The 22,941-nt window shown below is 49.8% G+C and overlaps 1 protein-coding gene across 7 annotated transcripts in view; it reads right to left on the reverse strand.

The window, feature by feature from the left end:
- The window catches only part of ERN2 (endoplasmic reticulum to nucleus signaling 2), a 26,542-nt gene extending 4,002 nt beyond the window's left edge, over positions 1-22,540 (reverse strand). For 2 of the 7 annotated variants that reach the window (XM_064362575.1, XM_064362574.1), the window contains exons 1-18: positions 22,416-22,505; positions 20,256-20,361; positions 19,546-19,579; positions 19,202-19,274; positions 16,058-16,130; positions 15,804-15,911; positions 15,379-15,480; positions 13,929-14,193; positions 11,406-11,484; positions 11,176-11,323; positions 10,940-11,058; positions 9,470-9,625; positions 9,050-9,215; positions 4,121-4,205; positions 3,426-3,615; positions 3,250-3,349; positions 2,932-3,157; positions 81-200 (exon numbers count right to left, since the gene is read on the reverse strand). In XM_064362575.1, coding sequence (XP_064218645.1) covers positions 81-200; positions 2,932-3,157; positions 3,250-3,349; positions 3,426-3,615; positions 4,121-4,205; positions 9,050-9,215; positions 9,470-9,625; positions 10,940-11,058; positions 11,176-11,323; positions 11,406-11,484; positions 13,929-14,193; positions 15,379-15,480; positions 15,804-15,911; positions 16,058-16,130; positions 19,202-19,274; positions 19,546-19,579; positions 20,256-20,361; positions 22,416-22,505 — 2,240 coding nt within the window. Of the gene's footprint in view, positions 1-80; positions 229-2,931; positions 3,158-3,249; positions 3,350-3,425; positions 3,616-4,120; positions 4,206-9,049; positions 9,216-9,469; positions 9,626-10,939; positions 11,059-11,175; positions 11,324-11,405; positions 11,485-13,928; positions 14,197-15,378; positions 15,481-15,803; positions 15,912-16,057; positions 17,044-19,201; positions 19,275-19,545; positions 19,580-20,244; positions 20,362-22,415 lie in introns of those variants that run through there. The other 5 variants (XM_012464740.2, XM_012464741.3, XM_064362577.1 and 2 more) reach the window with 5 other exon arrangements.
- Positions 22,541-22,941: the final 401 nt, after the last annotated feature.

Consider the following 22,941-nt stretch of genomic DNA (forward strand, 5'->3'; position numbering starts at 1 on the left):
TGGAAGAGAAGGAGAGTGCTTCAGACCTGCCTAGCGTCTCGCCCTTCCTCCCTTCTCTGCTGGGCCCAGGGGTCCCTCACCGTGGACCTCTTCCTCCAGGTGGGCCAGACAGGGAACTCCTGTGAGGATGTTTGCCTGGCGATAAAGACTCTCTCCAAAGGGGTGGCTGCCACCAGAAAGCACGTAGTAGAACACGCAGCCTGCAGAGAAGATGTCCACAGCACTGGTCTGGGGCCAGAGAGATGGCATGAGAAGGAAATCTCTGCTTCTAGGAAGTCAGCCTGGCTAAATTCTCCCATGGGCTGATACAGCAGCCAGGGGTTTGGTTCAAACCGGAACTCAAGATGCTTCCTAGGCAGCATCTCTTTGGCTCTAGATCCACTCCCGTCTACACCACTACAGGGGGCCCATGGTCATCCAAAACCTTTGCCTCTGCTGAGCTAATTCAGGTTTCCAAGCTTCATTCCTACAGGGTGTAGGCAGGTAACATAACTAGGTGCCAGGCATGAGGCAATAAGGTGATCGGGAGGACTGTGTAAGCTGGCATGGGCTCTGTCTGCAGGGGCAGCTGGTCCTTAGCTCCAACCTGTTGTTACCAGGGGACTCTCCAGGGTAGCAGAACTGTTTTTTGTTGCTGTTGTTTTGAGTCGGGGCCTTGCTTATGTTGCTCAGGCTAGAGTCCAGTGGTGCAACCAAAGCTCACTGTAACCTCAAACTCCTGGGCTCAAGCAGTCCACCTCGGCCTGAGTAGCTGGGACTACAGGCATGTGCCACCATGCCTGGCCAATTTCGAAATTGTAGAGATGGGTCTCCTTATGTTACCTAGGCTGATCTCTAAACCCTAGCCTCCAGCAATTCTAATTTTTTTTTTTAAAGAAAATCCAGATATCCAGATTTTATGTGGAATTTCCCAAATGTTAAAATATTGGGCTGGGTATGGTGGCTGACACTTTGTAATCCCAGCATTTTGAGAGGCCAAGGTAGGAGGACTGCTTGAGGCCAGGAGTTAAAGACCAGGGTAGGCAATATGCTGAGACCCTGACTCTACAAAAAAATAATAATACAAAAATTAGCCAGGTGCCATTGGTGCATGCTGGTAGTCCCAGCTACTTGGGTGGTTGAGGTGAGAGGATCCCTTGAGCCCAGGAGTTCGAGGCTTCAGTGAGCTGTGATGGTGCCACTGCACTCCATGACAGAGTAAGACCCTGTGTCAAAAATATATATACAGGGCCAGGCGCAGTGGCTCACGCCTGTAATCCTAGCACTTTGGGAAGCCGAGGTGGGTGAATTACCTGAGGTCGGGAGTTCGAGACCAGCCTGGCCAACAGGACATAAACTCTGTCTCTACTAAAAATACAAAAATTAACCAGGCGTGGTGGCACAGACCTGTAGTCCCAGCTACTATGGAGGCTGAGGCAGGAGAATCACTTGAATCCAGGAAGTGGAAGTTGCAGTGAGCCGGGATTGCGCCACTGCACTCCAACCTGAGCAACAGAACAAGACTCAAAAATACATTAAAAAAAAAGAGAGAGAGAAAAAATATATATGTATTGGCCACTAATTTAAAAATAAACTGTACAGTCTCATGACATCAGCATTTAGTCCTTGAGTCCAGGTCACCACTTTGAGCTTTCTCTCAACTTTAGGAGTGGGGGCAGCTTTCCCTGGTGACTGTCCTTTTGTGTGATTGTTATCCATTTCTCTGACTTCAACTTCTGCCCACACACTGTGACTCAAAATCCTTAATTCTGGGGTCCCAAATACAAGTGTCTCTGTGTGGGTCCGATGCTGCTCTGCATATCAACTAATTAGCTTATCTGATGCCCTCCAGAACCCTTGACACCAGTGGTTTTTGAACTTGGCTCCACATTAAAATGACTCGGGCAAATTAGGTCAGAATCACGGGGTGTGGAGCCCGGGTTTTTTTTTTTTTTTTCCTTTGAGAGAGAGTCTCACTGTGTTGCCCAGGCTAAAGTGCAGTGGCGTGATCTTGACTCTGCAACCTCCACCTCCCAGGCTCAAGTGATCCTTTCACCTCAGCCTCCCAAGTAGCTGGGACCACATATGTACACTCCCACACCTGCTAAATTTTGTGTGCTTTTGGTAGAGATGGAGTCTCCCTGTGTTCCTCAGGCTGGTCTTGAACTCCTGAGCTCAAGCAATCTGCCTGCCTCAGCCTCCCAAAGTGCTGGGATTACAAGGGTGAGTCACCGTGCCCGGCAATAGGCATCCTTTTTTTTTCTTTTTTGACAGTCTTACTCTATTGCCCAGGCTGGAGTGCAATGGTGCAATCTCGGCTCACTGCAACCTCTGCCTCCCAGGTTCAAGTGACTCTTCTGGCTCAGCTTCCTGAGTAGCTGGGATTACAGATGCACACCACCACACCCAGCTAATTTTTGTATTTTTGGTAGAGAGAGAGTTTTGCCATGTTGGCCAGGCTGGTCTCGAACTCCTGACCTCGTGATCCACCTGCCTTGGCCTCCCAAAGTGCTGGGATTACAGGCATGAGCCACCACGCCTGGCATACATCCTTTTTTAAGTTGCACAGTGGTTGTGATGCACAGTGAAGATTGCAAACCATTTTCTAGCTCAGGGTCTCCTAACCTCAGCACCACTGACATTTTGTTAATTCTTTGTGTTGGGTACTGTCCTGTCCTGTAAGACATTTAGCAGCATTCCCAGCAGATGCCAGTAGCCCCTCCCTCCCAAGTCATGACAGTCAAAAATGTCTCCAGACACTGTCTGATGTCCCCTGGGTGTCAGAACAGTCCCTGATTGAGACTGCTGTAGGAGAAAGGACAAATTATCCCTTCTTTAAGATGAAACAAGCTTGGAGGAGCAGCTGAAAGTCACACAGCAAGTGTCATGGAGTCTCATCAGGAGGGGAATTGGGACAGGGATGGATTCCTGCAGCCTGGGGCAGCTGTGTACCTGGAGGACTTGGTGTATAGACTCACAGGACTGTCTGGTGGCAGAAGCTGCAGGAGCTCGGGTGCCATCCAGCCTTCCGTGCCAGGGATGCCCGAGTGGAGGCTGAAGCTGCAGCGCCCGGCAGGCAGCTTCTTGCAGAGGCCGAAATCTGAGAGCACCACCCTGCCCAGGCCCTGGCTGTCAGAACCAGTGATAAGAATATTGCCTGGCTTCAGGTCCCGGTGCACTGTGGGAGTGGGGCAGAAAGAGAGCTGATTGCTGAGGGCAGAAGGCAGGGGGCTAAGGACAGGGAGTGGGAGGCAGGGGCAGTGCGGGTACCTATGTGTAAAGAGTGCAGGTGGGCCAGGCCAGACATCAGCTGCTGCAGCACCACCTCGGGCTCCAGGCCCCCGCGGTCCAGGTCCGGGTTTTCTACGTACTGAGCAGCAGCGAGGGGCAAAGCATCACTCTCCAGCGGGACCTTCCCACCCACCCTCCCTAAGCCCGAAACTTACCTCCTGCAAGGAGGCCCTGCAGAGCTCCAGGGCAATGTAGTGGAACTGGGGTCCCTGCTCGGTGCAGAAGTAGCGGAGCACGTTGGGGTGCCTGTCAGACTCCTGCAGCAGTTGAACTTCCCGCCGAACCAGAGCAAAGCATTCTCGGAGAAGCCGCTTGACAGCCACTGCCCTTCCCTCAAACTGTCCCCTGGAAGGTGAGTGATGGTGGGGGCAGGGGGACATTCAGAGAGAACAGATAAAGGGCCAGACACTGTGGCTCACAGCTGTAATCCCAGCACTTTGGGAGGCCAAGGCGAGCGGATCACTTGAGGTCGGGAGTTCGAGACTAGCCTGGCCAACATGGTGAAACCCCATCTCTACTAAAAAATTACAAAAATTAGCCGGGCTGCTGATACATACTACGTAATCCCAGCTACTGGGAAGGCTGAGGCCTGGAATTGCTTGAACCAGGGAAGCAGAGGTTGCAGTGAGGTGAGATTGTGCCACTGCACTCCAGCCTGGGCAACAGAGCAAGATTCAAAAAAAAAAAAGAGAGAGCAGATAAAGGAAACAGCAGAACTGGTGAGTGAGGGATTGACCTGTACCTACCTCAGGAAGTCTGTGAAAGAATGGCTCTCCCGGGGACAGTGCCCATGAGGGCTGTGAGTGCTATGTCTGCCACGTCCCCAGTTTGGCTCCTGGCTGCCACTTACCGGAAAACGAAAGTCCCGCCTGCCCCACGGCCCAGCACGTCCTTGGGATTGAAGGAAATCTTCCCCACTACGGTGAGTTGCTCAGCTGGGGAAAAGGAGGGTGGTGACTCAGGGAGCCTCTGCCCACCTTTGCAGGCCACTGGCCCAGTCCAGACCTGCCTTGACCTTTTCTGGGCCTCCAGTGCCCATGCTCAGCCTGGTGCAATGGCTGAGCAAGGGCCCAGGAGCCAGTCTGTCTGGGTCCAATGCCTGGTGCTGCCACTGACTCTTGGTGTACTTAGGCAAATTCCTCACTTCTGTGCCCTCAGTATTCGCATCAGTAAAGCAGGGGGGCTAAGGTTACAGAGCCCACACAACAGTATTGTGAGGATTAAATGGATATATGGAAAGATGGGTAGAGGTGATGTTTGCTGTATTATCCTGTTTTATCTCTTTCCCTCTTTCGGCATCTTCTGCTGAGGATTTTTTTTTCTTTACATCTTCTGTCATTCTGCCCACCTCCACCAGTTGTAACTGATTTTTGTGTTTTTTTTTTGAGACAGAGTCTCGCTCTGTCACTCAAGGTGGAGTGCAGTGGCGTGATCTCGGCTCACTGCAACCTCCACCTCCCTGGTTCAAGCAATTCCCCTGCTTCAGCCTCCTGGTTTCCGCTTCCATAAAAGTGGCATTCTATAATAACATTCGCCTCAGAACAGTGCCTGGCATACAGTAAGCTAGGATTACAAGTGCACACCATCATGCCTGGCTAATTTTTTGCCTTTTTAGTAGAGACGGGGTTTCACCATGTTGGTCAGGCTGGTCTTGAACTCCTGACCTCGTGATCCACCTGCCTTGGCCTCCCAAAGTTCTGGGATTACAGGTATGAGCCATCTTGTAACTGCATTCTTTTAATTGACACTGAATCAGCTTCAATTTCAAGGGTAGGTAAGTTCTGGCAGGAAGCATGATGAAAGTGAGTGTAGCCACAGAAAAAAGGACCAGATGGAAGCAGTGGGCATTGGATGCTAACCTGCCTAGAGTTAGTTCCAGGGCAGCAGGGAGCCCCCAGAGGCCTTGGTTTCCCATTAGGATGGGTGGAGTTGGCTCAGGTGGGCAAAGATCTGTAGGTTGGGACAGTTACTGACCTTCCCTTTGGGCAGCATGTGAGAAATGTCTCATTCTGACTCTGGCAAATCTGGGCAGGCTGAGTCCTGCTCAGCTTCAATGGGTACTATTCATATAGCAAAATGTACATGGCACCCCTAGAGTTGTGCAGTGCAGTGGTCCTAAGAGCATTCTACTTTGGAAGAGTTTCTAGCTTCAGTTTTTATAATCAGCTCTAGGAAAAGTAAATGAAAATCAGCATTAGGGCTGGGAACTGCAGCTCACACCTGAAATCTCAGCACTTTGGGAGGCCAGGGTGGTGGATCGCTTGAGTTCAAGACTAGCCCAGGCAACATGATGAAACCCCATCTTTACTATATATATATATATATATATATATATATATTTTTTTTTTTTCCAGGTGTGGTGGTATGTGCCTGTAGTCCAGCTACTCGGGAGGCTGAGGTGGGAGGATTGGCTTGAGCCCAGGAGGCAGAGGTTGCAGTGAGCTGAGATCATGCCACTACATTTCAGCCTGAGTGACAGAGCAAGACCCTATCTCAAAAATAATAATAACGAGAAAAAGAAAATCAGCATTAGGGATCCGTGAGAAAAACTCCAAGCTGCACCTTAACATTCCTCTGGATGATTTGCTTAGAGTTCACACTCATCCGTCAGCAAGATGCAGGCAGTACCTTCATTGGTATACACTGGACTTTCTGGAATGGATGGGCTCAGGCAGGACCCTGCTGGAAGCACATCACCCATATGTAGGAAAAACAGGCAGATCAGAGAGCAGGGACAGAGCTGCTTGAACAAACCCTGCTCATCTGACTCCTCTCCTCTCCTCTCTTCTCCTCTTCTCTCCTCTGGGCCCTCTTTGTGTCACTGGTTCTGCTGGACTCACAGGCTGTTGTGTATCTGCTCTCAGTGCTCTTGGCATGGAGTAAACACTTGCTTAAAGTTTCCTGGGTTAGACGTTCAGAAGCACCCTCAAAGAGAGAGGCCAGACTTATGGCCACAAGGGCCTTCAATGCAGTTATAATGAGCTAGAGAGTCTCAGTCTGCACACAGATATTTGCCATCACTTCGCTCAGGCTTTTGCATAATTATAATGGAGAGGCAGCAAATGTGGGAGTTTTGGTTGTCGTTATTGTTTTAGAAACAGGGGCTCACTCTGTCACCCAGGCTGGAGTGCACTGGCATGATCATAGCTCACTGTAACCTTGAACTCATGGGATCAAGCAATCCTCCTGCCTCAGTCTCCCAAACAGCTGGATTGCAGGCATGTGCCACCATGCCTGGCTAATCTTTTTGTATCTTTAATTTTTGTAGAGATGGGGATTCACTATGTTGCCCAGGCTGGGCTCAAGCAATCCTTCTACCTCGGCCTCCAAGTTTAATTCTAAAGTAATCAAAAGTTGCTATATCAGGGAGAAAGAACATATAGTCAGAATTACCTCTGGAAATCCTGAATACATATGACGTACTTTGCTGCTGCTTCTGCACAGGTTGGGGAGCACTAACAGTCACATTTTTTCACAGGTATTTGCCAGGTATTGTTCAAACAGGGGCACCATCCCACAGAGATTAGGGCACATGCTGGAGCCAGCCACATGCATTTGGACCCCCGAGCTGGGACTTACTAGCTTCGTGAGCCGGGGGTAGGGGTGAGAGTTGTCACTAGACCTTTCCGCCTTAGTTTCCGCTTCCATAAAAGTGGCATTCTATAATAACATTCGCCTCAGAACAGTGCGTGGCATACAGTAAGCACTATATAAATGTTAATTCTGGTTCAGGCTGGATTGCATCCACTTGTCATTGAATACATGAAGCAGCCAGAGGTCCTGAGAAATGCCCATCCAAACACATGTAGATGAATTTGTGTAAGTTTTTTTTTTTTTTTTTTTTTTGAGATGGAGTCTTCCTCTGTTGCCCAGACTGGAGTGCAGTGGCACGATCTTGGCTCACTGCAACCTCTGCCTCTTGGGTTCAAGCAATTCTTGTACCTCAGCCTCCCCAGTAGCTGAGACTACAGGCACCCACCACCACACCAGGCTAATTTTTGTATTTTTAGTAGAGATATGGTTTCACTATGTTGACCAGGCTGGTCTCGAACTCTTGACCTCAAGTGATCTGCCTGCCTCAGCCTCTCAAAGTGCTGGGATTACAGGCATGAGCTGCCATGCCCAGCCAAATTTGTGCAAGTTAAATGAAAATTGGGTGTGACTCCAGTGTAAATTTTGTGAATCATATAAAACAGTCCATGAGGACTTTGATGAGAATAACTCTGGGGTTACCCAAAGATGGAGTCCTATTTGTCTGGGTAAAGATGAGCCAAACTCAACTCGAGTCAGAAGGTCCATGGAGATGGATGTTTTGGGGTACAGTGAGGTGAATATTACTTGGACCCACCCAGGGCCAGTAAAATGACAAAAACTACAGCAGCTCAGGGCTCAGGAAATCCTGCTGTGGGGCCAGCTAAAAGAGCTGACCGCCCAAGGAAGGGGAGCTGTTTTCTTCTGGGCTAAGGCACAATGACCACAGAGGGGGCCCTTGTGAACAGCACTGGAGCATCAAGCCACATGTGGCACAGAGAAACCTGAGAGGGGGACGGCAGAGTGGGGCCAAAGTATGAGGAAGTGGCTTGAACAGTGACCAGGAGGTGCCAGCACAAGTTCACAAACACAACCAAAGACACGAGCCCAGCCCAGAACCAATCAAGCAGAAGTAGCCTGGGCTGATTGGTAAATGCACGCAAGAAGGACCTGGGACATGCCAGATGCCAGAGGAACCTTGAAAGGTTCACAGCTCACTGCAGCCTCAACCTTCTGGACTCAAGCAATCCTCCTGCCTTAGCCTCCTGAGTAGCTGGGACCACAGGTGCACACCACCACACCCGGCAAATTGTTTGTATTATTTGTAGAGATGGGGGTCTCCCTATGTTGCTCAGGTTGGTCTTGAACTCCTGGACTTAAGCAATCCCCATCTTGGCCTCTGAAAGTGCTGGGATTACAGGTGTGAGCCATCACGCCCAACCTAAAAGGGCTTATTTATAGGACTAAATTGAGAAAAGATAAGAGAAGGGTTTAAAAAATAAAAGAAATTGCATGAAGGCCATTTACTATTATTGTTACCAAATATAATATCATTTTAATATGAGTATTAATATTACCTAAGTATTATTTAATAATGATTGTAACTTCTAATGATGAGATGATGTAATGAGCTGGATGTTATTATTCCCATTTGACAAATGAAAAACTGAGCTCAAAGGAGGTAAGCAGAGAGCAGCCTTAGATCTATACCCTGTTCTATCTACATCCAGATTCCTTAATAATAATACAATAATGAGCTGGGCATGGTGATTCATGCCTGTAATCCCAGCACTTTGGGAGGCTGAGGTGGGAGGATCTCTAGAGGCTATCAGTTCAAGATCAGCCTGGGCAACATAGTGAGACCCAATCTCTGCAAAAATAACTTTAAAATTAGCGGGGTGTGGTGGTGCATGCCTGTAGTCATAGCTACTTGGGAGGCTGAGGAGGGAGGATTTCATGAGCCCAGGAGCTTGAGGCTGCAGTAGGCTATGATGGTGCCACTGCACCCCAGCCTGGGTGACAGAGCAAGACCCTGTCTCCAAAAAAAAAAAAAAAAAAGATTAAAAAAATGACAGCAGACACTTCTAGAGTGCTCAATTACATAGCAGGCTCTACTCAAAACACTCTTATTAATTCATTTAGACCTAACCACCCCACTATAGTGGCTTTTAATAAACCAGCTTTGCAGTTAAATCTGCCCCTTGATTTTCTCTGTTCCTGACTGCCCTTCTTGTTCACTCAAGCTCACCTTCAGGGTCATCGAGTGGCTGGGCTTGCTTTGAGGGACTTCGGAGCCTCTTCTGGCTCTTTGGGGTGGCCCCTGAGTGCAGGGACTGGGCATCCTGGGAGATGTGAGCAGAGTCTGCAGGTGTCAGGGGCGTCTCTTGCTGCTTCTCCACCACCTGTGGCTGCTGCTATAACACGAGAGCCTAAGAGAGCTCTGTCCTTGCCATGCCCTGCCCCGTGATGGGCCCAGTATCTGTGACTGAGATGGCCTCACCAGGCAGCATGAACTTACAGAGCAAGATCACAGTGGCCTGGGGAGCTGCTGGGAGGGAGGCAGGGGGCAAAGTTAGAGCTGGGTAGAAGAAGAGAGTTGCTGAGTGGTCTCAAAGAGGAGGAGCAGCGTTACCCCCAGATGGACCTGAGGTCAGGGCAATGGGCCTACCTGCCTCATCACAAAGAGAATCCATCCTCCCAGAAGGACAGCAGTGAGGCTAGCTGCCAGCAGGTCTTGTGGGCCCAGTTCCAGGTAAGAGTCTGGAGTTTTCTCTTCTGGATGCAGCTTGGAGTCCCAGAGTTTCTCTCTGCTCAGGCTCAATAGCTAGGGATAAAGGGCCATTCACTTTTAGCACCTCCTTCCACCGGGGAACCCCTAACCTTTCTTCATCATCAGCACATGGCTGGGCTTAACTGAAGGGGCAGTGAGTGGTCTGCATATGGTGGGAAACGTGGCAGTCTCCATGGTGCTGAAACATCATGGTGCCCAGAAGAGTGGTTTTCTAAACCTACCCAATGACTGGCATTTCATGGGATGTCACTAAAAAATACAAGTACTCTTGGAATGTCACTGAAAATATGGATATCCACCTCTAGAGATTCTAAATGTGTTGGCTCTGGAATAAGCTCCCAGGTGATTCTGATGAGTCACCAGATTTGCTCTAGGCCATGGCTGTTCCTTCTAACTTCGAGCTACTTACTAGTGATTTTGGTTCCTTCCTCTCCCAGGAGCACATGCTTTTATAGCTTTTGTTTTCAATTTCTCACTTAATGAATGCTTTACAGTTTTTGCACTGAAGAAGAATAAAGAAAATGTTACCCATGTTTGATGATTTAGGTAGTCAATATCTTTTTTTTTTGTTTTGAGACAGAGTCTCACTCTTTTTGCCCAGGCTGGAGTGCAATGGTGTGATCTTGGCTCACTGTGACCTTCTCCTCCCAAGTTCAAGCTATTCTCCTGCCTCAGCTTCCCGAATAGCTGGGATTACAGGCATGCGCCATCATGCCTGGCTGATTTTTTGTATTTTTAGTAGAGACGGGTTTTCTCCATGTTGGTCAGGCTGGTCTTGAACTTCTAACCTCAGGTGATCTGCCTGCCTCGGCCTCCCAAAGTGCTGGGATTACAGGCGTGAGCCACTGTGCCTGGCCTTTTTTTTTTTTTTTCTTTTTTGAAGAGATAGGGTCTCACTGTGTTATCCAGTGCAGTGGTGTGACCATAGCTCACTGCAGCCTCAAATTCTTGGGCTCGAGCAATCCTCTCACCTGTAGCTGGGACTACAGGTGCATACCACCATGCTCCACTAATTTTTAATATTTTTTTTTGTAGAGATGGGGTCTTGCTATGTTACCCAGGCTGGTCTCAAACTCCTGACCTCAAGCCATCCTTCTACATCAACCTCCCAAAGTGTTTGGATTATAAGCATGAGCCACCACGTCCAGCCACATTTTGACACTTCTAACGTGTTTCTGCCAGTAACAACAACAGCAACAAAATGTTTGTCTTCTGGGAAATTGTGTGAAGTCAATTGACCCCATCCCCAATTGTTATTCTTAAGAAGCCTGAGGAAAAGGTCCAAGGGCTGCTCCCCTATCTGCTGGGGCCTCCCTACCCCCTGCTCTCTGCCCTTCCAGCACTGACCTCCAAGAAGGCTGGAGCCTGGGTGTTCTCTGGGGGTCTTGTCTCTGTAGTCCCACTCCCTGGGGTGGGATGGACCCTCAGCATGGTGGTGTGCAGGACTGGGGGTAGCTCATGATGTCCTAAAGTGGGGGGGCAAAAGTCATTAGGCTGAAGGGAACCTCAGCCTTCCAGCTCAGAAGCTGGGCTCACATGTTCTTTATCCTCATCTACTCCCGATTTGAGCCAGAAGATCTCACCAATGAGCAGCCACTGGCTTGGGAGGGCCACGCTGCCTGAGGGGTATCTGACATCAGTGCTGGGTGAGCCCTCTCGCTCTCCTGAGACTTGGAGTGTCACCTCATCTGTGGTAGGGCCATCTGTGGGGGCCAGGGTCAGTCCACGAGGCTACAGCAGAAGATGGAGAGTCATGAGTGAGGGAGGTTCTTCTGTTCATCCTCTTTCAGCCCACTCAGAGACCACTTCTCACCACCAGGGCCACTCCTGTGTGGACCAGTGCTTTAGAGACATAGAAGCCAGCTTCATCCTTCCCCACATACAGTGTCATCCTAGCGGGAGGTAAAAAAAAAAAGAAGAGAAGAATGAATGCTGGTGGTGAGTAGTTTCAGTTATCAGGGTACTCACGCCCTTGTGTATTTCCGTCTCACATTGACTCTTGGCTTAGTCATGCTTTAATCAATTAGACAACAGCACACGTGACATAAGTAGAAGCTTGAAAAGTACTTGTGGCTTGAGGCTTCCTTCTGCATTGTTCTTTGGAGCCCTGAGACCATTGTGGGAGAAAACCCAGGCTAGCCTGCTGGGGTGTGAGAGACCTCTTTAATTCTCCATAGGCCAAACAGTCCATCGACTATGAGATAGGTGAGTGAGGCCATCCTAGATTCTCCAGACTCAACCAAGCCACAAGCAGACTGCAGAAAAACCACCTACCCAGCTGACCCACAGAATCTTGAAGAATAATAAATTGTTGTTTTTTAAGCTCTCTGTTTTGGGATGATTTGTTACACAGCTAAAGCTAGCTGATACATGCTCTATAGTCACAATTTCAAATCTATGTCTAAACCAGATCTCTTTCAAGAGTTTAATTTTCTACATATAAACTCATTACATCATTCTTTACTTCTTCCTCCTTCTTCTCCCCCACCTCCTGTAGTGTTCCCTGCCTCTGAAAATGATAGCACCCATGTGCTTCTAGAAACCTGAGCACGATCTTTGACTCCTTGCTCGCAATCACCAAATTCCCTAATCATCAAATTTTTACTGGTTTTTCCTTCTAATATATCTTACATAACTAAAGCCTATTTCCCTCTATAGAGTTTCTGCTCTAGTATAACCTGTCTTCATTTCTTGCCTGAACAAATCAATATTCCATGAATGGTCCATTTCTTTCCATATACCACTCTAAGACATTCTTTCTAAAATGAAAATATGATCGAGCCACCTCCTTCCTTAAAACTCTCCAGTAATTTATCTCTGGCTTTAGGAGAAAATGTCCAAGCCTTTTAAATGATCCTACAAGATCCCTGCTTAGCTTATGTCCTCAGGTCTGTATTCCAGTTTTATTTAATTTTTTCCTGTTCCCCGAATTCCATGCTCTCTCATCGCTCTCATTTCCTATTCTTTTTTTAGGTTTTAATTTAGATGTCCCTTCCTCTGGGAAGCTTTCTATGACTGCCTCCTGTCCCTAGTCTCGATGTGGGTACTCTTCCTATACATTGCCATGGCATCTTATACTACTCTCATCTCATCCTTTATCATGTCAGGTTGCAATTGTCTCTTTACATGTCTGTCTTTCCCACTAGACTCGGGTTCCTGTAGGCAGGAACAATGGCTGGGTTATTTACTATTGCACTCCCAGACTCTAGTGAGACTGGCATGCACTACGTGCTCAGTTAATATTTGCAAAATGAATTGAAATGAATAGATAGATGATCCCTGATCTTCCCAAGCTGTCTACTTCTTTCTCAAGATGGGGACACTAAGGTGTCAGATGCAATAAGGGTGTTATTTAAAGTATTTAACAATCCATAAGGCACAGCACCTCCCAATCAGAACAGGTTAAGACCTGAAGTCCACCTCTGATATGGTTTGGCTATGTCCCCACCCACATCTCATCTTGAATTCCCATGTGTTGTGGGAGGGACCCAGTGGGAGGTAATTGAATAATGAGGGTGGGTCCTTCCCATGCTGTTCTCGTGATAGCGAAAAAGTCTCACAAGATCTGATGGTTTTATAAGGGGGAGTTTCTCTGCACCAGCTCCTCTCTTTGCCTGCTGCCTTCCATGTAAGATGTGACTTGCTCCTCCTTGCTTTCCACCGTGATTGTGAGGCTACCTGGCTACATGGAACTGTAAGTCCATTAAACCATTCTTTTGTAAATTGTCAAGTCTTGGGTATGTCTTTTTTTTTTTTTTTTGAGACGGAGTTTCGCTCTTGTTGCTCAGGATGGAGTACAATGGCACGATCTTGGCTCACTGCAACCTCCACCTCCCAGGTTCAAGCGATTCTCCTGCCTCAGCCTCCCAAGTAGTTGGGATTACAGGCATGCGTCACCACACCCAGCTAATTTTTATATGTTTAGTAGAGATGGGCTTTCTCCATGTTGGCCAGGCTGTACTTGAACTCCTGACCTCAGGTGATCTGCCTGCCTTGGCTTCCCAAAGTGCTGGGATTACAGGCGTGAGCCACCACAACTGGCCTGGGTATGTCTTTAACAGCAGCATGAAGACAGACTAATACACCCTCCTAGGCCAGATCTTACCCTACGAGTTGCTGAACAGTGGGTTACCTAGGGGGTCCTGGGAACACTTGGAGGGCAGCACAGGACACTGGTTATTTACCAACCAGTTGAGTAAGTAACCAATTTGAGATGTTTTGACTCCTGCTTCAGCTGTTCTGGTGTGTCACAGCTGAACATCTCGCCTGGTCATCAGACCCAGGCTGCAACACTCCCAGATAGCTCCTTCCCCAGGCCCCAGATACCAATACCTACAGCAGCTGGGTGTCCGAGGCAGAGAAGAGGGTGGCCGTGTCCTGGGGGCCTGAGGCAGGCAGTCGGATGTGGCCCCAGCGGAGGGCGAGGAAATGCAGGGTGTCTTGAGCCAGTGTGAGATGCGGCAGCTGGCGCAGGCCATCCTGGTGCCAGGTGTAGATGCCCATCACAGGCACACCCAAATCCTGTGTCCACAGCACTGTCCCGCTTCCTGGGTCCACAGTGAGCAGCAGGCCCATCCCACAGGATGCCAGGTGGCTCATGTCTGCTGAGAAAGGTGGCTGGGGAGAGGTGGTTGCAGGCTCTCCTAAGAGAGTCCAAGGGTGGGCCCTCTGGGTGAGGGGGTCACTTAGGTGTGTGGAGGTCAAGTGAGATCACATAGAGGGTTATCAGGATGTGAGAAGTTTTATTGGAGTTCATGGGGTCACTTTGAAAATAAGGCGATCAATCAGGGTCTTTCAAAGGGGACTCAGGTGTGTGGGAGTCCGTTTGGGTCACTTAGGATGTGGGGTATTGCTCATGGTCAACAGATGGTCACCTAGGATGGATCAATCAGGGTGGCCTGGAGGCATGTGGGTCACTTGAGAGTCAATTAGAGTGTGAGAAGGGTCGGCTGGGGTGCGTAGGTGACTTCACCTCTGATAAGGTGATCTGTGTAGGATCTCATGCAGAATGATGAAATAAGGGATTGGGGAGCCTTAGGGGCACCTGCAAGGTCACTCTGGCAGTTGGGTATCAGTCATAATATCAAGGGGGTGGGTCAGGTGCAGTGGCTTATGCTTGTAATCCCAGCACTTTGGGAAGCTGAGGCAGGAGGATCACTTAAGCCCAGGAATTTGAGACCAGCCTGGGCAACATAGCAAGACCCCATCTCTACAAAAAATTAAAAAATGAGCCAGGCTTGGTGGTGCACACCTGCAGTACCAGCTATTAAGGAGGCTGAGGATAGAGGATCGCTTGAGCCCAGGAGTTGGAGGCTGTGGTAAGCTATTGTTGCACTACTGCACTCCAGCTGGGTGACAGAGTGAAGCCCTATCTCACAAAAAATGCAGGAGAGTGGTCAGGGTCACCTGGGGAGTCAGTCTATGGAAGAGGCTACTTAGGGTCAGCTTTCAGGGGTTATATGTAGGGGTCAGGACATGCAGAGATTGCTCAGGGGCTGTCTGGGGTCACTCTGAATATGGGAGGACATCCAGGGTTACCTGGTTGGGGTCACTTAGAGTATAGAAGAGTAGGAGGTTGAGGGATTGGCCAGGGTTCAGGAGGGTCAGTCTGGGTGTTGAGAGAGTCATTTGGGGTCAGCCTTCAGGTGTGTGCCATTCAGTACATGGGGTCCCTGGGGAGGTCCAGTGGGTCAAAATGTGGCTGGGAACTGGTCATGGATGCTGTTCATGGGTTGCCTGGTTGGGGACCTTGCTCCATGATGGGACCAGAGAAAGGTGGAACTCACATTTCCCAGGTGAGCCATCCATGGGGGGTGCTGAGTAGCGGCGGTAGGTGGTGTTCCAGCGCAGGGCCGGGGCCCTTGGGTCATGCATGGTGACCGTATATTCTGGGGATCCCAGAAGCAAGATTACCAGGAATGTCCATGTGATGCTCCCTCCAACCCCGGGGGCCATTTATCTTGTAGGAGTGGGGGTTTCCCGAGCACACAGCCTGGAGGCCTGGAAGCCTGTGAGCATCACAGTGGCAGAGACGGGAGCTGTGTTGTTTACAGCTCTATCCCCAGCTCCTAGTTCAGTGCTCTGTAGAATGTTTGTTGATGACTGACAGACTTGCTGGCCTGAATTCAACTTGGTTAGCAACAGCCAGATGTCAGCAGAGCAAAAGGGAAGTCTGCCTAGAACTTGAATGAACAACTGGGGCCCGACTCACGTGTTCGGCCGATGTAGAGACGAGGGGTGGGGAGACCCTCTGTGGTCAGTGTCATCTGGGTCTCCCCTGACTCAGGGTCCACCACAAACCAGGCATCCTGCTTCCGGCCTGTGGAGGTGGAAAGCATTTTAGCTCCCCAGTTGGCATGGGAAGGGGTGTGGTCTCATCACTCCTGTGCCTAATTAGCCCATCATGACCTAGATCCCGGACTCTGCTGGCTGAACCTGGACCCCCCAGGCTAGAGAGATGCTCACCTGTGTAGAAGACCCCATCAGAGCTGCGGCAGGGAGAGGCATGAACCAGCTCAGGGATGGTGAATGGCAGTTTCTGGGAGAGGGAAAATTTCCAGGAAGGAGTAAGAGCAGAAACACACAATGCTCACTGTTCCAGGTGGGCCCATTTCCATAGCAACCGATTAACAGGTACTACTATCATTTCCACTTTTTAGGTAAGGAAATTGGCTTGGAGAGGCCATGTAACTTGGTTAACATCACACAGTTACTAAGTGGCCTTGAACCGAGGCAGTCAGCCTCCAGAGCCAGCACACCGAATCATTTTGATACACAGCCTCTTGAGGAAATGCAGAAATTCCCGCACCCAGTGTCAAGGTACGACATGAGCCACTTGCTCCTGGACTGACCTGACCTCCTCCTCAAAAACTTGCACTGGGATGGGCATGGTGGCTCATGCCTGTAATCCCAGCACATTGGGAGGCCAAGGAAGGAGTATTGCTTGAGCCCAGGAATTCAAGACCAGCATGGGCAACATGGAGAGACCTTGTCTCTACGGAAATTAAAAAAAAATATATTAGCTGAGCATGGTGATGCATGCCTATAGTCCCAGCTACTAGTGAGGCTGAGGCAGGAGGATAGCTTGAGCCCAGGAGTTCAAGGCTTCATTGAGCTCTGATTGTGCCACTGCATTCCAGCCTAGGTGATAGAGTGAGATTCTGTCTCTAAACAAAATAAAACGAAACAGACAGAAACAGAAACAAAAACAAAAAAACCTCACACACAAGTGGGGAGTTTAATTCCAAAAAACCCCAACTCACATGGGTACTTAAAAACTGTCAACAGCCATGAGAGACTCAGAGAAGTGAAGGAGTTGTTCCAGAATAAAGGAGACCGTGGCCTGATGCTGGCTAGGAGTGGAGATCAGATCCACCCTCCGCCTTCTCCCCAGAGCTGGACTTGTCTGGGTTATGTCTGTGGGCACCCTGTGCTCTGGCTTCCTATTGAGTCTGAATAATGGGGACAGGGTGAGATCAGAGTATGCCCTGGTTTCCTTGCCACAGAGTCCTCACGGGCTGGCTGTGTCCCTCCACCGAAGCGCTGAGGTCCCACTGGGTGGTGCTCTCAGGACATCTCTCTCTAGCTCCAGGCTGCGGTAGCTGCTCCCTCCCCAGCCTCCAGAATTAGGGCTGATAATGGCACCCCACTGTCATGAGCCAAAGGATACCACATAATATGGTTGGGATTTGTGTCCCCACATAAACCACCTGTTGAATTGCAATCCCCAATGTCAGAGGTGGGGCCTGGTGGGAGGTGATTGGATCATGGGGACAAATTTCTCCATTTGGTGCTATTCTTTTTCTTTTTTTTTAGACAGGGTCTTGCTCTGTCACCCAGGCTGGAGTGCAGTGGTGCCATCTCGGCTCACTGCAACCTCTGCTTCCTGGGTTCAAGTGATTCTTCTGCCTCAGTCTCCCAAGCAGCTGGGACTGCAGACATGTGCTACCACACCTGGCTAATTTTTGTATTTTTTGGTAGAGATGGGGTTTCACCATGTTGGCCAGGCTGGTCTCGAACTCCTGACCTCAGGTGTTCTGCCTGCCTTGGCCTCTTGAAGTGCTGGGATTACAGGCATGAGCCACTGTGCCCAGCCGGTGCTGTTCTTGTAATAGAGTTCTCACGAGATCTGATTGTTTAAAAGTAGGTGGCACCTCCTCTCTTTGGCACCTCCTCTTTTTCTCTCTCTTGCTCTTGCTCTGGGCATGTAAGACATGCCTGCTTCCACTTCGTGCTTTCTGCCATGATTGTAAGTTTCCTGAAGTGTCTCCAGAAGCAGAAGTTACTATGCTTCCTGCACAGCCTGGAGAACCATGAGTCAATTAAACCTCTTTTTTTTTTACAAATTACCCAATTTCAGGTATTTTTTTAATAGCAATGTAGGAATGAACTAATATATTGCACTATCCCTTGTCGTTTCCTATACTCTGCTCACACCTTTAACAAAATGTCCTCAAACTATTCTATTTGAGTATGCCACGTGAGTATGCCAAGTTGAGACCCTGCCTGATTCACACACTAAAATTTCTTATCACTTCCTAAATCACATACTTAAGACTTTTCTGGCAGGCTTCCCCTGGCATGGTCAGAATTCTGACAAAGAACTGGGTGTGGTGGTATGCACCTGTAGTCTCAGCTACTCAGGATACTGAGGCACAAGGATCGCCTGAGGCCACGAGTTTGAGGCTGCAGTGAGCTATGATAATACCACTGCACTCTGGCCTGGACACAGAATGAGGTCCTGTCTTTAAAAATTTTTAAAAATTAAAAAAAAAATCTGACAAAGCACATTCCACCCCATTTAGAGTCCTGATGTGGAATATTGCAAAAAATGGCCACAGATTCCTCTTCATCTTATATGCATGTCCCTTTACTTGGTGACTTCTCAGCTTCTTCCATAAAGAGATGGAGTCTGTTTTTTCACCACTGAACTCTCAGCTTGGCCATGTAACCTGCTTTGGCTGATGAACTATTAGCAAATGTGATGTGAACAAAAGCTTGAAAAGTGCTTATATATTGCAGCTTTGGGGTCCCTTGTTGACACCATGTGAACAAGTCTAGGATTGCCTGCTAGGGATAAGAGACACATGGCCCAGCCACCCCTGCCAAAAACCAGCCAACTCCCAACCAACTTTCAGAAACAGAGCCATCCAACTGACCAGCAGTTGACCACATATGCATGAACAAGTTCAATCTAGACCAGCAGAAGAACCACTGTGCTAAGCCCAGCCTAAATGGTCATCCCACCAAATTCTGAGTTGAATAAATTTAGGTGATGTTTGGGTTTTAAGCTCTTGAGTTTTGGGTTGATTTGTATTTAGCAAAAGCTAACTGATACATACATTTCTCCTTAAAGCCCTCAAGAGTCCTGGAGAAGCCCCTGGGATACCCCCAGCTTGACAGTCAGATTGCCCTGCAGACACAGCCAGACTTCCCCTTACCACCCTTGCAACAGGTCCCTCAGACAGCCTTTCCACAATGTGCTCAGAGTCCTGACTTACATCCTCTGCAGGACGGGAGATACTGACCATACTCCTTCTCCACCTCTCAGTGCTCCAGCTGACAAAAGCCCTGGCCCTCACCCCTTCACGAACACCATGGGAAACAAACCATTAATCCCTGTTGTTTTTGGGTCCCCAAGATGTACAGGCTGCCATCAGCTGGGTCAGACAGAAAGGCCATTCTGTGGAGTAAAGAGAAACAAGGAGATGAATGGGTGCCTGCCCCCTGGTTTCATGAAGGCCCCAAATTTCCTCCAACTTCTCACCTAGTAGAAGCCTGTTCTCGTAGGAGACACCTTGGGTCTCCAAGACCCTCCCTCATATCACTTCCAGAGCCAATTCTCTTCCCTGACTTCCACCATGTCCCCGTCCCACACACATACTCTCTCCAGACAACTATGGGTCCCCCATCTCCCAGCTGCTTCCTCCTTAAAAGGCCCCAGGTTTACTTACTCTGTGACATACATTGGTCCTTGGATGACAGGATCTGCAGGGACAGGGACACAGAGCATGAGCAGCTCCCTCCAGACTCCACTGAAAACCACAGCTCATATTCACTGAGCTATGGCATGATTGTAATGCCATTACTTGACATGAATGTAATGCCATCTTCCCAAGAGCTCTGCCAGATAGGGTCATATCTTTTGCCCCATTTTACAGGTGAGGACATTGAGGATCAGAGAGGTAAAGTGAGTTTCTCAAGGCCACACAGCTGGTAATCAGTGCAGCTGCCTGTGTATACCATTGGATTCTAGAGCCCATGTTCTTATTCTCTCTCTCTCTCTCTTTTTTTTTTTTTTGAGACAGTTTCACTCTTGTCACCCAGGCTGGAGTGCAATGGCACGATCTCGGCTCACTGCAACCTCTGCCTCCTGGGTTCAAGCAATTCTCCTGCCTCAGCCTCTTGAGTAGGTGGAATTACAGGCACCCACCACCACGCCCAGATAATTTTTGTATTTTTAGTAGAGACAGGGTTTCACCATGTTGGCCAGGCTGGTCTTGAACTCCTGACCTCAGGTGATCCACCCGCCTCAGCCTCCCCAAGTGCTGGGATTACAGGCGTGAGCGACCGTTCCCGCATGTTCTTATTCTCTATGCCACAGTGACTCGCCCTCCACCAATCTACGGGCCCAAGAAGGGAGGACGGACCACCTCTTGCTCACCATCCCTCAGAGTCCACTTCAGGTCCCCTGTCTGCTTGCTCAGTGCATGGAGACTTCCATCCAAGGTGGACACCAGCAGGAGGCTCTCTGGCCTGAGAGTATGAACCTGCAAGGGGGTAGGGACAAAGTCAGCTCTCTCAGGGGTCTGGGACCACCCTTTGCTCCTGTCCCAGGCAGGGCTGGCCATGACTTCCCTTCCCCCCAGATGGGAACAGAGCAGGGGAGGAAGGGTGATTGGGGAAAATGCTGGTGTCACTCATCATCTCTTTGACCCTAGAGAGGGGTTACAGTGGGAGCTGGAGGGTCCTAGGGGGAGATTTTGGCTCCCATGTATCTAAATTCCCAATTCCTAACTTCCTCCCTCAATTCATTCTGGTTTTCCAAAGAAGACTAAAGGCCTTTACAAAATGACGTCATTGTTTGTTTTGTTTCTTTTTTGTTATTGTTCTTGTTGTTTTAATATAAGACAGGGTTTTGCTCTATCGCCCAAACTGGAATGCAGTGGCACAATCATAGCTCACTGCAGCCTCAAACCCCTTGGCTCAGCTGATCCTCACAACTCAGCCTCCCAGGTAGCTGGGACTACAGGTGTGTGCCATCACGCCTGGCTAATCTTTGTATTTTTTGTAGCGATAGGGTCTTGCCATGTTGTCCTGGCTGGTCTGGAACTCCTGGCCTCAAGTGTTCCTCCTGCTTCAGCCTTCCAAAGTGTTGGGACTACAAGCATGAGCCACTGCACCCATTCTAAGACTGGTACTATTCATTTTCCCATTCTACAGGGGAGGGAGAATGAAGCTCAGCAAAGTTAGGTCATTGGCTTAAAGCCACACAGATAATAAGTGGCAAAACTTTGGACCTGAGTTGCCATCTCTCTGATTCCTATGCCTGGCCTCTTTTTCCTCTGCCGCAATGTCTGCCTCTTTTGGGATGCCCCTTTCCACTTCCCCAAACCAGCCCAGCTGGTTTTGGTGCCAGGCTCCAGTGGGTCCCCTGACCCAAGGCTGGGGATGGCTGTGAAAGGGGGACTGGAGCCACCCATATTTATATCTGGCGCTTCTGGGCTCAGTCACCTGCTCCAGCCCCTCCTTGAGCAAACAGGGTGAGGCTGAACTCCCAGCAGGAGGCCTAACATCCGGGTGGCCCAGCCGCACCCCTGCAAAGGCCACATCCTGCTTCAGGACCCTCAGGTTTGGGGCCGAGCCACTGGTGTTGAGTGGAGGGTCAGGAAACTATCTGCTAGTCCCTCTTTCTTTCTGGGCCTCAATTTTGTCATCTGCAGCACAGCAGGAGGGAGAACGGTCTGGAGAAGAGGCTGCAGATTGGTTGCCCACAAATGAATTTTGTTTGACCATCTAGTGCTAAAAAATTTGTTTTCAATTAGCTGCCAATTAAAAAAAAGGCATGATTTATAAAAAATAAACAAGATTTCTAATTTTTCTCGTTTCTAATTTTTCTGGAGACACCCGATCTGGCTACATTGGGCTTGCATGCTTAGCTGGCAACCATGAGATGGACCCATGAGGTGGAAGGGGGCAATGGGGTGCCTAACTCAACCTGATTGCTTTCACCCTGTGGGGGCTCCAGGAGACAACTGGATTCTCAGGCCAGGCGACTTCTGCCTTCTGGCTGCATTTCTGTTAAGACTCTTCTACTCCTGGTACCGTGGGAGCAGATACCCACACCCCCAGCTCATTTATCTCACAGGTTCTGAACCTGGGGTGCAACCATGGGTAAGGGGTAAAGCCTTACCCATGTAAAGCCTCTGAAATTGCAAAACTGGGTGTGCAGGCGCATTTCTTAGCAGAGGGCCCTGAAGTTAATCATATTTTCAAAGGAAGCCAGAATCCCCAGAAGTTTTAAGAGGCCTGGCTTTCGTGCCCGGGTACCCACCCCCTGCCAGACGGCACCCCTTCCTGCAGAAGAGGCGGGGTGCTTGGTCCACTCTCGCCTTTCCACGCTGGCAGATCTCTCCAGCTAGGTATCTGCTGGGGGCAACTGACGACTCCCCAAACCCAGGAGGCTTTCACTCGGTCGGGACCCAAGCCTGAGAGAGGGAGAGGCGCCCCGGTGGGCCCGACGCGCCCTCGCTCCAAGCGCGACCCCGCCCCCTGAGCCCCGCGACCCGACTGTGGGGACTCGGAATCGGACCCTGGCTCTCACCTGTGGACTCAGAGTCCCGAGCAGCGCTGCGAACTGGAGCAGGAGCCCCAGCCGGGGCCACGGCCTCGACCCCCCGACCGCGCTCGCCATAGCGCCTGGGCGGCCGCACGGCTGGCCAGGTCCCTCCGTTCCTCCAGGGGAGCGCACGGTCCCCGCCCGACCTGGAGGAGACTCCGCCCCTGGCTAGGCCTGCAACCCGAGACTGGAGTCCTCGCCTGTCCCCGCCCTTCTCTTCACACTCCCAGCCTCATCCTCGCGCACGGTGGGGAGCTTTCCCGGGAGAAAGATTTTACTGAGCCCACTTATGGAGAACTTACCACGTGCCGAGGGCCGGTTCATCATCAGCTGCTGGAGCCCTCACCGCACAGCAGGCACAAACGGAGGCTCAGATCCGCAGTCCAAACACAGATCCGCCTGACCTCAAAGCCCGCGCTCTTCATCACTGCACCAGCGGACCGCGCTGAGCTATCAGGAGATAGAGATTAATTGGTGGTTCAGTCATTCGTTCAACAAATATTTATTATGG

Source organism: Aotus nancymaae, unplaced genomic scaffold, assembly GCF_030222135.1.
Source record: "Aotus nancymaae isolate 86718 unplaced genomic scaffold, 86718_ANA_hifiasm-v0.15.2.pri h1tg000049l, whole genome shotgun sequence".
Taxonomy (NCBI): Eukaryota; Metazoa; Chordata; class Mammalia; order Primates; family Aotidae; genus Aotus; species Aotus nancymaae.